General features: G+C 39.1%; 2 protein-coding genes across 11 annotated transcripts in view; one reads left to right on the plus strand and one right to left on the minus strand.

Annotated features, from left to right (window-relative positions):
- The window catches only part of tjp2a (tight junction protein 2a (zona occludens 2)), a 76,595-nt gene extending 65,057 nt beyond the window's left edge, over positions 1–11,538 (plus strand). For 7 of the 10 annotated variants that reach the window (XM_032538834.1, XM_032538839.1, XM_032538828.1 and 4 more), the window contains 12 exons: positions 2,173–2,360; positions 2,470–2,565; positions 2,780–2,859; positions 2,942–3,152; positions 3,546–3,646; positions 5,807–6,031; positions 6,210–6,314; positions 6,678–6,878; positions 7,101–7,115; positions 7,343–7,420; positions 9,603–9,688; positions 9,801–11,538. In XM_032538834.1, coding sequence (XP_032394725.1) covers positions 2,173–2,360; positions 2,470–2,565; positions 2,780–2,859; positions 2,942–3,152; positions 3,546–3,646; positions 5,807–6,031; positions 6,210–6,314; positions 6,678–6,878; positions 7,101–7,115; positions 7,343–7,420; positions 9,603–9,688; positions 9,801–9,957 — 1,543 coding nt within the window. In that variant the 3' untranslated portion in view covers positions 9,958–11,538. The remainder of the gene's footprint in view (positions 1–2,172; positions 2,361–2,469; positions 2,566–2,779; positions 2,860–2,941; positions 3,153–3,545; positions 3,647–5,806; positions 6,032–6,209; positions 6,315–6,677; positions 6,879–7,100; positions 7,116–7,342; positions 7,421–9,602; positions 9,689–9,800) is intronic. The other 3 variants (XM_032538829.1, XM_032538833.1, XM_032538830.1) reach the window with 2 other exon arrangements.
- Positions 11,539–12,146: 608 nt separating this feature from the next.
- Positions 12,147–13,829, minus strand: part of LOC116703859 (amyloid-beta A4 precursor protein-binding family A member 1) — a 27,890-nt gene continuing 26,207 nt past the window's right edge. Inside the window, exons 11-13 of the mRNA XM_032538840.1 lie at positions 13,615–13,734; positions 13,261–13,401; positions 12,147–12,647 (exon numbers count right to left, since the gene is read on the minus strand). Of these exons, the coding sequence (XP_032394731.1) occupies positions 12,576–12,647; positions 13,261–13,401; positions 13,615–13,734 (333 nt within the window). The 3' untranslated portion in view covers positions 12,147–12,575. The remainder of the gene's footprint in view (positions 12,648–13,260; positions 13,402–13,614; positions 13,735–13,829) is intronic.

A 13,829-nucleotide genomic window follows, 5' to 3' on the forward strand; every position in this document is an offset into this window, starting at 1 on the left:
ATAGCATCTCCAGACCGACCTGACAAAATTTGTAAAAAGATTTTTTATAAAATAAAAATTGCGCATAATACCCACAAACAAATTTTTGTAGCTAACTATGAAAACACTGACTTTGCCATATCTCAGTCAAAATAAATGCTGTCATAGCCAAACTTTAGATTATTCCTTGGTATGATCCTCTGAGGCTCTAAAACAAATTTCACAAACATTGGCCACTAGGGGGTGCTACAAATACAACAAGTTTATAGCTCATGAATCGCTCATCCAAATTTTACAAAATTTGATGGGTGCCATCAAGGCCCACTCCTGAGGTAGTCCTTACAGTGGGGTACTGATTGGTTCAAGTGGGCGGGGCCTATGGGCCAACGTTTGGATTAACCATTTACACTAAAGTGAATTACTTGTAATTAACAGGGTAGATGTACAATGGGTAACTGACCTGAGTTACCAAATATTACACATGTGGACCACTAGGTGGCACTACAATAACGTCAAACGTGTTTTTGCCTATAACTCCTACATTATACATCACACATTAAATATCCTTACATCTGCGTGTTTCCTGAATAAAGACGAGTTACCTGATGTAGGCCACGCCCATTTCTGCTTACATTTTATTTTGAAATATCGCGCTAAGCACAAAACCTACTTTTTCAAACTCGTTCTAGGCCCTGTTACAGATCTGCACTAAACCTGGTTTGTAGCATCTCCAGATGGCCTTGACAAAAAGTTGTATAAAGAATTTTGCTACGTTAACGTGTGCGCAATTGACGACCAAGCAAAGTTTCTGTTGTAAGCTACCAAACACATATCATATCATATCTCGGCCAAATTAAATAGTATCAACATATCACTTGTGAGCACTGTTGGTCATGCCACCCCAATGCTATTTACCAAATTTAGTAAAGATTGGCCATTAGGGGGTTCTATAATCAACATTTATTGGTTTCGTCAAAACACTCATTGTAGTTAAATGGGAAATTTGCAATTGCAATATCTCTGCCACAGTAAATGCTATCAACGCCAAACCTGTGATGATTGTTTGGCATGCCGCCCAGAGGCTTGTTACCAAATTTGGCAAAGATAGGCCATTAAGGGGCGCTATAATCAACGTATACAACTGTTACATGCAAAATTGATACACCGTATGTAAGAAATGGAACTAATTTTTCCTTTTATATGAGTTATAATGTTCAATATGTTTGTTTTGCACTGGATTACTCCAAGTACATAGAACTGAAGACAACACAAATGCTCGTGTGGCATTTCTGTGTGTGTGATATCAATATTATAGCCTAGAAGCCCAGAGTTTTTTGTGGTCATTGTGCTATTAATCTGTACTGTTACATGCGCCTCTCCATATTTCCCGACGTTCTCCCCCCCCCCCCCCTCCAGAACCACCACCAACACTTTGCTTTGGGTTCAGCTTTCGTGCGCTCCCCGGGTCGCTGGGGAAGACTTGCGTGGGGAGGCTTGGACCCCGTTGGAACTGCAGTTCTAGTTCTTAGTATTTTTTCTTGTTATATGCTGGTGGCTATAACATTTAGTTTTGGTAAATAATGCTCATGGTACGTCAGGTGCCTTATTTATTATATACTTTATGTTGGAGTTGTAAATAAATCTTCCTGATCTCAAAGTCAGACATCTCTGTTCAAGGGCCAGTGTTTCAGCAACCAGTTTTAAATAGTTAAAAGCCTAATGCCTATGTTTTTGTAATGTATTAAACACTTTTTGAAACTATTTCAGCTTGTGTAGGCCTATCAGTGCTTTCAGAACATATTGAACACACTTTTAAAAATACAGCAATAATACCGTGATAAATTTGGTCACTATAATCGTAAGGGTAAATTTTCAGTCCGTTACATCCCTAGCTGTGTGCCTTATTTGCAATATTAAAGCAATTATACGGGGCATTAAGCTGTTGTGTAGACTTTACCTTCTTGAACATTCATGTTTTATCCTGAACCAGCAACTACGTGGATGTGTAGAACTTTTTGAACTTTCTCTGCTTCATCTCCTGTCAACTGTTTAAAAAAATATATATATATATATATATATATATATATATATATATATATATATATATATATATATATATATATATATATATATATAAATAATTTGGTTATAGACATGAAGCTGACTAAAACTCCTTTTTATTTTGCGTCACAGAGCTGAACAAATGTCCAACGTCCAGAATGCAGCTCGAGTAGCATCAGGCAATGACAGAGGAGACTTCTGGAGGCTGAGAGGTCAAAGGGCGGCAAAGAAGAAAGACTTACGCAAGAGTCGAGAGGACCTGAGCGCAGCTCCAGTCACCACAAAATTCCCTGCATACGAGAGAGTGGTCTTGCGGGAAGGTACCCAAAGAAGTTGTCTTCTGGTTACTCTGCAGCTTCTCATTATGTATATTTTGGCTGCTTCTCCTGTTTACTCGTGACTAAATTGTATGCTGTTTATTTTGTTTAGCTGGTTTCAAGAGACCAGTGGTGATATTTGGACCCATTTCCGATGCTGTGAATGAAAAATTAAGCAATGACATGCCGGACGAGTTTGTAGTTGCCAGTAAGTGCTTACCTTATCACCTCTTAATTGAAATTGTTTGTTTGAAATTGTACTGTAGCACACTTTGTTGTGCGGTGTTGTATAACATAGAATTTAGATAGTTAATAAAGTAGTTTAAATGTATTTTAGGTTGAAAGATTATTTCACATGAAAATCATTCTGCATTGTGATTTTTTTTTAATTTTTTTTTATTATTATTTTTTTTTTTTCTCAGAAACGGAGCCCAAGGATGCAGGAAGTGAGAAATCCTCTGGAGTGGTGAGACTAAACACCATCAGACAAATCATTGAACAGGTATAGTATACTAGGAAAACATTACAGTTTAATGAAAATTCTGCTAGATCAACTAACATTCAACACCTCTCTGTTGCTTCAGGACCGTCATGCTCTGCTTGATGTGACTCCCAAAGCTGTGGACACTCTGAACTACACCCAGTGGTATCCCATCGTCATCTTCCTAAACCCAGACAGCAAACAAGGCGTCAAGACCATGAGGAATCGCCTCGTACCCGGATCTACCCGTAGCGCACGCAAACTGTATGAGCAGTCCGTCAAGCTGAGGAAGACCTGCTCACACCTCTTCACTGGTAGGTTTCACCACAAAAGTGGCTGTTACTTCACATCAATAGTGACTAATATAATAAATCTAGAAAAGTTCAAAGGTGCTGTACCGGACTAAATCAAGGTTAATAGTAGAAATAGATTACAAACTCAATTTAAAGAACAAAAACTCATTACAAAAGATAAATGGGGCTGGTTTTTTAAAAGACAGTGATGAGAAAGGACTGAAGGATACTTCAGCTATTATACCTTTCCTTTTCTTCTGTATAGATTTAGCTGTTTTCAGGATTTGAAGATTGTTATTGTTTTCCCAGCCTCAACTTAAAGCATACTACTCCAGTGACTCATTCAGAATCACAGATTAACTGACGCATTCTTGGCCTAACTAGTGTCGTTGTTGTTTTTGTGTGCTCGTTCAGCGACTGTCAACCTGAACTCAGCCAATGACGCATGGTATGGCAGCGTGAAAGATTCAATTCAGGAGCAGCAGGACAGAGCTGTGTGGGTGTGTGAGGGCAAGGTAAGTCTTATCTGTGTGAATGACGCACTGCATTTCTCACAGATTGACATGAGTTTAAGGGGCTCCGAAAATAAAATTTTATAATATATGCAGGGCTCGTACAGGTGCTTGAAATCTTGAAAATGCTTGAAATTGTAACTGTATTTCTTTCACAACAAATACCTATCTGACTGAATAGTTTGTTTATTAAATGGAGAAACCTGCTCACTTGGTGTGACTCCGCCGGGTCCGCCCCCATGAAACCACTACTGTTGGCTGTTGTTTCAATGAACGTTGGCTGGAATATAATAATAATAATAATAATAACCACAACCACAACAACAACACCACATTTTGTGAAGATGACAAATATAAGTTATGGATTAAACTGGGACAAACCCAACAAATTGCCTCTTGTAAAGTCTTCAAAAAAGACGTGCAGCTTTTTACAATGGGCGAGTCAGCGCTATCGAGTCACATGAAGGGTAAGACAGTCTTTTCAATTAAGCCAACTGAAGAAGCCGACAAGTTGGCGCCTATTTGTTTACCCTAGTAACTGCTAGCAAGGAATTTGCAGGCTAAGTGACTGAGCTTACTTGGTGTGATAATGTAATGTTAGTATTGCAGTGTTTCCTTGAGATTTTTTTTTTCCCCCCCGAGGGCTTGTCTGCTAATGTTAGCTACCTACCGTTACCTTGAAACCATCCAGATGGTACCGTACCTACCTGAAACCGGTGATTTAACAGCACCGCTTCTTTTACACACTGTTCAACAACAAAATGCTGAGTGAAAATTACTATCTACGTAGTTAGTAGCCCGTTGTAAAGTTGAGGATGTCCTTATGTAATATTTACACTGCTCTATTCCAGTAGAGGCATGTCTTGGCAATGGAATACTATTTTTCCAGTTAATATAGGCTAATTTTCCGGCAGGTGCCTGTGCACTGTCAGTGTTCTGGGTTAAAATGGAATTACAGGTTGTTGTTGTTGTTGTTGTTGTTGTCACTGTCTCAGATTTTGTTCAAGCCTTGTAGCTATATCAAGAATGTGTCCCAAAACCTAGGCCTGTAAAATATTTTTATTCAAATCCTATGTGTTCATATTTTCAGACTTTGAAATTACTTCAGTTTTACAGCCGGGATATCACATTATCTGAAAAGCAATATCTGGACAATAATGTAATTGAAGGTATTATTCAGGTGTGAGAGAGAGAGACAGGTTAGAGACAGAGACAGGCAGCCCCAACTTTGTAGGGTGGAAGACAAACCTGTCAATATGACTGAATCATAGTTTGTACAGCATGCCCTAGATTTGGAAAAAAAGTGTGAAAAGAGTTACTTTAACATTAGCATAAACTTTGTACATAATCTAAGAGGGTGCAGGGGTTTTCCTGGATTTAGTCTGATTTCACACAGAATGACCCAGCTGCATGTAATATGGCTCAAATCCTCCCACTCCGTGCTACTCTCCATAGCTGTCTTACTGTATTTTATGTTATGAACCATGAAGAGATTACAAATTTTAAAACTGATAATTCAATTCAATTCAATTTCAATTCAATTTTATTTATAGTATCAATTCATAACAAGAATTATCTCAAGACACTTTACAGATAGACCACACTCCGGAATTTACAAGGACCCAACAGTTCTAGTTTCCTCCAGAGCAAGCAACAGTGCGACATTTTCAGGATTCATAAAGCCACATATATAACTGACAACTATCATTTTCAGCATCTTACTGATAATTGTATTGAGAAGGAACATTTTTAATACAAATTAATTGTTTTTACATTGACTCAGGCAGGTTAGATAGCAAGCAAAGGCTACTTAGACAGGGATACATTTTGAAAAATAAAACTTGTGTTTTGCTTAAATATGTGATCCTTCTGCTATTATGAAACACAATGTTGGCTGTTTATAGCATTATGTCTGTTAATGTGACAAAAACAATTATATAATAATAATAATAATAATAATTTTGATTATATATTGGTATGTAATTTGCTGTGTTGTAAGGTGCTGGAAGAAGCTTTAAAATGGACCTTGAAAATGCTTGAATTTGACCTTGGATGGTGTGTGGGGGTGTGTGGGTGGATGGATGGATGGATGGATGGATGACTAAGTCGTGTGAGTAAAACTAGGAGCAGTATTGAGTTCCTTTTTTCACTTCTCGTCCTCAGTTGGACGGTTCAGACGAGGACCTGGATCTCCATGACGACCGCATGTCCTATTTGTCAGCAATGAGCGCAGACTACCTGAGCATGGACAGCCGCCTAACCAGCGACTACGAGGACACAGCGGACGAGGGCGGGGCTTACACGGACAACGAGCTGGATGAGACACTGGACGAGCCCCAGCCGGTGTCGGCCATCAGTCGATCATCAGAGCCTGTACTGCCAGAGGAGGTGGGAACGCTGATACGTGCTGAGGCTGTATCAGTATGGAATATCGCACGGTGTATACTGTAGGAGGGCCAACCTTGGAATTCTCACCATTTCCATAATCTTTTCCTGACAACCCACGTATGTGTGTCTGTGTTTTTGTGTCATGGTGTGTGTGTGTTTTGTGTCACTGTCTGTTTAGAAGCCTCATCCCGAACCCCGAGCTCGTATGAGGAGGGCAGGGAGCAGAGAGATGCTGAACAGAGAGCCCAGCCCTCCTCCCCCTTTTACTCCCGAACCCCCAAAGGTGAGATCCTTCCACCCCCTAAAAAAAACTTGACGTCACTTGATCTACAGTACACTTCTCGGTAATGAGTAAAAAATAAACCTTAAGTAAGTTGTGCAGGTTCTGCTGATAATGTCTAGGGCTGAAGATTTTGACAATGACCTCAGCTGAAAAATCTCCAAAATGCCCCAGTCTACCCGCAGAAAAACTGAATCATACGCCCCAAACAGAATTTCATATATACCAGTGAGGATATTTTTACCTAATATTACAGCTTTTCCATGTGGAGGTGGTTTATCCTCACCCAAACCCTGGCTGGCAGCTGTATAAAGGTTTCAGATGGTCCAAATCACAAAAATCACAAACATTCTTTTAATGTGATAGGTGCGGGTTCAGAATCGGACTGAGTCCTCACGCAGCTATGACTCACACTCCAGCAGCACCATCAGCAGCGATGCAGCCGGCGTACACAAGCCGCTTCCCCCTCCTGTGGCCCTGAAGCCCACCCTCCCCCGTCCAAACCAGCCGCCAGTGGCGAAGGAGCCGGGGGAGGAGGATCCCGCCAACAAATCCTTCCTCGGCAAGGTTAGTATTATCATATTACATTTTTAGACCAACAAAAAAAGTAATATAAAATTCCAATGCTGATCTACCAAATATCCCTTTTAGAAATAACTTTTCTTTGCTTTTCCAACATCTAGACAGTTTTTCTTGGTGTTTAAGATGGAGGCTTTGACTCAAGTTAATAAATGATTATTTATTTTAATTTTCTTCCTCTTCACTTTCTTTGCTTCTGATATGAAATAGAAAATGGGTGACCAGGTAACTGAATGTGTCTGCATTCGTCTTAAATGTTTGTAACCCTCCTTTTTAAATCCATAATTATTCATCATCTAACATTATGTTCTGCCATCTTCATTTTATGAAGTCATGAAACTCAAATGTTTCATTTGACAGTCACTTTTAAATGAATTAAGCTATGTGGAGGTGCAGTATCTACTATTCATCATAAAAAATGGAACTTTAATTAAAACGTATTTTTCTCATAGATCAAAGCGTTTGAGAAGATGGACCACCTGGCCCGAGCTCAGAGGATGCTGGAGCTGCAAGAAGCAGAAAACGCTCGAGTCAGTACAGATTTTTATTCATATTACGGCCTCAAATATGATCAGATGTTCTGTAGCTCTGCCCTGATCCTTTTATGTACTGTAATCGATCATTCAAATGATATGGTGATCATGTGTCCACATATCTAAAGTAACAGCCCCATTGCGATCAGTCAGCTGCATCTTCAGCTCCGCAATGTTGTGTCAAACGTCTGCTTCATATTTTGTCAGCGTACGTGATGGATCAGAACCCAACAGATTTTCTGTTCTCACCCGCATTCATTTCTTTCTTCGTTTTTTCTTTTCTTTTTTTTTTTTTTACCTATCTCCAGGAATTTATATAAATTTAAATTCTTTTTTTTACCTGTTAGAAAACTTTTTCGTGGGCTACCAGGACAGGACTCATGGTCAATAACCCTTATTTGTATAGAATTATACCTAATATTTGAGTTAAAAAAGCAGAAATTATGAATTATTTTATAGTTAAGATCAGAGGAACGCACAGATGAGTTTAGTCATGAATGAAAGTGATCAATTGTATTTGCAAAGAGCGTTTTTTTTTGTCGTAATTTGGTTAAAAATAAACCCATATTTCAGATATAGACAGTTTTTAAAGGCGTCAAATTTGACCCCAGAACAACAGGAGGGTTAAGAGGTTCTGAGAAGTGTTGGTCCACAGTCACACAATACATTGATATCAGTTAATTAATGTAGTGGCTTCTTTGGAATTTATTAAAAAGTGTATTTGTTTGATAGGCATGCATAACAATTCCCTTACCTGATTTTACAAAGTGCTACTTTTGGCTTTATCCGCTTGGGGAAGAAATGGCAGCAAGATTAAAGCAATTTCTTTGTGTGCGTTAAATTAATTCATGAGGTTTCTTTTTCTTTGTCAAAATCATCCAGAGCACAGGCCTCTGGTTGCTCTCTTTGAGTGTGACGTGATAGATTCAGCCCATACCTATGTTTGATTGTTCTCAGCATCAAATTCATCACCGTTTCCTCTCTTTTGACAACCACTCCGGTGGTTATGGGAAATTGAGGGGAATTTCTCTAGATAGGCTGGGGAGGTTCTGGTTAATATGTTGAAGAGAAATTAAACTGAAGTTCCACATCAAACGCTTGACGGCACAGTTTCAAAGCAAAGAGGCGAGCGTAGAAGAATGTGTGCAAGTGCACACACAATTCAATTCAATTTTATTTATAGTATCAGTATTATCATTTATAGTATTTGCATAGTTAAAGGAATTTTTATGATACAGTATTTACATAATTAATTCAATTTCAATTCAATTTTATTTACAGTATCAATTCATAACAAGAGTTATCTCAAGACACTTTACAGATAGAGTAGGTCTAGACCACACTCCCGAATTTACAAGGACCCAACAGTTCTAGTAGTTTCCTCCAGAGCAAGCAACAGTGCGACAGTGGCGAGGAAAAACTTCCTTTTAGGCAGAAACCTCGGACAGACCCAGGCTCTTGGTAGGCGGTGTCTGACGACCGGGGTTAAAATGAAGAGTGGCAATAACAGTCACAAAAAATAGTAGTTTGTAGTAGTTTGTGGCATAACAAGGCACTGTGCGGCATTACAAGGCACAGCAGGACGTAGCAGAGTGTAGCAGGATGTAACATGGCATTGCAGAACGTGTAGCGGGACCATGGCAACAGCTGCTACCATGTGGATACAGTAGGTCTTTAAGGACTTAGAGGGAAAGAGTTATGTTTGCTGTAATCATCTGTCAGTAGCGCTGCAATGGCCATTCAAATACAACTACAACGTACAACTTTATGATAGATGGCTTTTTAACTTGAACATTGTGACAGAAGTTAAATTGTTGTATATATTATATACTGCTGTGCAGTGTTTTAGGACTTAAAGCCAATAAAAAGTACCCACTTGATTAGTTTATCTCAGACTGAGTGACTCAGATTAGCCTCAGCTGAACTTTAAGATGTATTTTTACAGATCAAGGACTTTTGTCCCCCATCACTTTAGGAAGGGAGCTCTTTACAGCTACCAATAACTCTTTCAATCTACATATGGGCATGTGAGTATTTTTGTAAGATATGAACTCCTGCTTTAAGTAAACAGAGTAAAAGAAAATTGAAAAAACACTTCTGGCCTTTTGGATCCATGTTGGAATGTCTAACAATTTTGATTAATTTTGACATCTGGGTCCGCTCTCTTCTCTCTGCACAGTTGGAAATCGCCCAGAAGCATCCAGACATCTACGCCATCCCAGTGAAACTGCCAAAACCCAACCTCAACCGTCCTCAGCCAATAGGGTGAGAGCATCACTCGTCATAGTAAAAATAACATATTTATTAAGATGTTGTATGTTGTTAACTTTTAGTCCCATGGAAAGAAAAAGCTAACTGTCTTGTCTTGTCTGTCTAGATCGAGCTCCAACCCCGAGCAGCAGCAGCCTCCCTTCAGACCGTACTTGGAGTCCAGAGGATACGAGGACGATGAGGCGGATTACCGCAGGCAGCTGGCCGACCAGACCAAGAAAGGATACTACAATCCTCAGAAATACAAAGACACTGAGCTGTAGGCTGAGAAACCAGGAAGTGGCTTCATCAGCTCATCTGGACTTCTCCCTACATTGCTATAAGCAGACAGCGTTTGTTGCCGTGGTGACCTCTCATTCAGCACTACGTTGATGTAAACTCTCAGAACATTTGTTTGTAGTCAGATTCCTGGAAAGAGATTCGTTTCAACACTAATTTCTGACACTTTTCAAACACCCAATATTCTTACAAAGAGTTGTACTTCGGCAAACGAAAAATGAACTGATGAAACTGACATTTCACTGTATATATATTCTTTTTTTATGACAGACAATAGCAGTAGACAGCAACTAACCAATCAAGGCAGCGGTAGAACAGGAACTCCTTGTTATCTATCAGAGAAGTCTGGTGGCTTTAAAGAGACCATAAGTAACCGCTTCAGTTGGAAAGGGCCATCTGACGGCAAGGTTAAGCAGGAAAGAGATTCCGATTATTTCGTAGTTGCACGCTTTCTTTCTCAGACGCAAAGCAATACTTATTGTGAAGGAAGGAAGGAATTTGAATCATAGGTGTTATCTATGGGTATTATAGTACGGCCATGAACCAATCAGATTGCTTGTTTTTAAACCACCCGTTTTATATTTACAAATATAAATCTTCTTGTACATTATGAGGAAGGACTCATGGCCAGCTACCATCTTTGTTTTGATCAGGGAAGCCTTTGAGCATTCTGGAAATAACTAGAACATCAGTGGGTCATGTTGGACAACCTTTTGGGTTTGTCAAAGATATTTAGGAAATCTATATATACATAAAGGAAAACTCTTACCTCTGTTACTGGACTGTAATAGCAAGAGTGCTGCAAGCAAACCATAAATATGGTACTGTAGACTGTGTACAGTATCAACATTTTACTTCCTATTTAGCACATTTGCTTGTATGCCACCAACTTTCTAACCCTTCAAACTTTACTAGCATGTTTCTGGCACACACAAGAACAGTGTGTCAGTTTGGTTTATACACGTCAGCAGCTGCTTTGACATCAAATAGGTGTTGGTCTTCCTCTTCTTGTTACTGTCCTCCCAAGTCAAAAAATTATTGTATCGCTCTACATTCCTGACCTGACATTTGTATGTATCTACCCACTACACTACATTATGTAATATGTGTGCATTCTGGGAAGCGGCATATTTTCAAGTGCCTTGTAGCTCTGATGTATGTCTTGGGGTGGAAAAAAATAAACTGCACAATGTTCTTAAATTGAGGAAACAAACTCAAACTTAAACTTCTACTTCTGAGTTAAAAAAACATTTGGAAGTCATAATGACAAGATAAAGTCTTTTAGTAAATTTGGGAGTTGTGCAGGTGCATGAAAAGCATTTCTGTATATTGATCAGCTGGAAGACACAAAGCTGGTAATGATGTCACAGACTTTACTGTTAGAATATAATAATGTATGGAATATTCAGATGATGGTGTGAAGAATTACTAAGAGGTTCAGCACAGCTGAGGCCGATGTGTGTGTTTGTCTTCATGAGCTGCTTGCCACCAGAGACAATCACATTGTTGTGGCATATATGTTTTTATATTAAATATCATAAACTCAGTCAAGTCTTTGTACACAGGAGCATCTGGAATGTGGTGATGACAATCATTGATCAATTTCTTTTAAATGTCAGTTTAATTTTCTCATTTTTAGTGTGTGATCACCTTAGTATAGACTATTGGGCAATTAAAATAAATCTTTTTTACAATGTTTTTTTTTTTTTACTGTGTCTTCTTGAACAGGTCAGGTTCTAGTCTTTTGTGGAGCAGTTTAGAGAGATTAAGGCCAGGGTATGCTCGAAACCAACTTGTTTGTAAAAGTGTTGTCCGACCACATGTCACGGCCAAAGACCTTCTACCTGTCACCACATGCCAAGGCTGCTGAAATAGCTTTGCTGTCACTGTGAGGCACAATGTACAATAATTGTTCAAATGGGTAAAGCATGTAGTCAGGATTTAAATCTGTCAAGCACTGAAGTGGATGGACTTTTGAGTGGCTCGTGACAAATGGAAACCCAGGGAGACAATAAAATGAATAGTCATCTTACGTTGTGAAAGTATTTTAGAAAGATAATGGCTGGTTTCATGCATTACCTTGATGCAGTAATTTCTTGTCGCTATTTTTATATTTCTTTCCTAATTAGCTGATTGCATTCAGCTTAAAATCCTGTAATAAAACAAATCAGAATTTTCTTTAGAGTTTATTCAGCAGAATTGTACATGCATTCCCCTTTCTTCAACTTGACCTCTTCAGTTTAAAAGTAAATTTATTGTCTGGGTTGCCCTGACAATGTATAGGTCCAACATGATTAAAGTACATTCAGATATTAATTATTTAACCCAAGTTAATATTTACTCCGTTTGCCACCTAAATATGCACATAAAATCCATGATTTCTCTTTGGTCAAACATAACACGTCACATTAACACTCGGCCTAGTGAGATAATCTGTCTTTCTGCTGTCATACTGTGGATGTACATGTTGACATACGTGTACTGTACAGATTAAGGCAAGTCAAGTGATATCAAACAGAATACAGAGGAGAAAGGGATTTAAAACAACTGAAAGATGGCTAGACAGTAATAAAAAGAGAGATGTGCTGTAGTGAGAGAGTGTTCAGATGTAGACGGGCTGCTCCTGTGCTGTCAGCAGACGGTACATGGCTGCAGGCATCGTCTTCATATGGATCTGGAGCAGAAAGAAACCACATGACAAGATTGACAAAGCAACCCAAAAAAGAGACGTTGCATAAAGTAAACATTTTCATGCATGAATTACTACTTTTACTATTTTTTTTTTTTAATTTTTCTTAAATTATTTATACTTATTCTTTTTAACATCTTTAGAGAATGCATTGACCATTACAGCACGCAAAATAAAAGTCATGGACAGAACAAACTGAGGATTGAGTTGTTTTTCAAGCCTTTTCAAGAGTTTGTCCCGAGTGTGGTGCTAGATGAAATAAAAAATTAGGATTTCTCCTGTGGGAGATGGGAAATTCTAGAAAATTGATTTAATTTGAATATGGCCATACATTTTCTTCTGGGGACCATAAATACTATAAACTCTAAAAAGAAAGTGGGCAAACAAACCGGACCATGTTTCAGTTTGATCCAGACCGAGATTTGGTTCAGATCAGACTCAAAAGTTTGGACCAAACGAGGTAGGTGTGAAAGCCCCCTAACGCTAAATAAAACAAGAAAAACAACTACCAGTACACACTTTATGGAGGAACAAATGGTTTGATATGTTTCAGACAGTTGTTACATTGATTTCAAAAAGAAACATTCACAACTCCTACCTCTCCCATGGCATTAGACAGAATCTGAACAATCTTCTCGTGAGGCGTCGCCACGACACTCTGGCTGTTGATCTCGATGATGCGGTGGCCGACGCGGACACCCCCCCTCTCAGCAATGCCTCCCCTCATCAGGCTGCAGATCTGTTATAAACAGAGGAGTGGACTCAAACTGACAGCTCTGGCAGAGGATAATATATTTAAGCTACCGGTGCCAGTAAAACCTGTATATATGTCCTTGAACATCATCATAACTATTGCTGCTCCAAGTCTTTGGCCACAAAACCCCCTGGTTTCAGAACACTGTTAACAAAATAAAAGCTCTCTTAGAAAGAGGGGAGCAGCGGCCATACTCACGATGCCATTCTGGACGCTGAAGCCCAGCTGGTATCTGAGGTCCGGCCTGCGGATGAGCACCATGGTCACGGGAGGACACCGCACAATGTTCATCTTGATCCTGCACTGACTCTTGAGACCCTGAGGGAACAAAGTCTAGTTAGCTACAGCAGACAGGCATCCCAAAGGTAAAAACACAGTAGAACACATATATATATATATATATATATATATAT

The sequence above is a fragment of the Etheostoma spectabile genome, chromosome 16, assembly GCF_008692095.1.
Source record: "Etheostoma spectabile isolate EspeVRDwgs_2016 chromosome 16, UIUC_Espe_1.0, whole genome shotgun sequence".
Classification (NCBI taxonomy): Eukaryota; Metazoa; Chordata; class Actinopteri; order Perciformes; family Percidae; genus Etheostoma; species Etheostoma spectabile.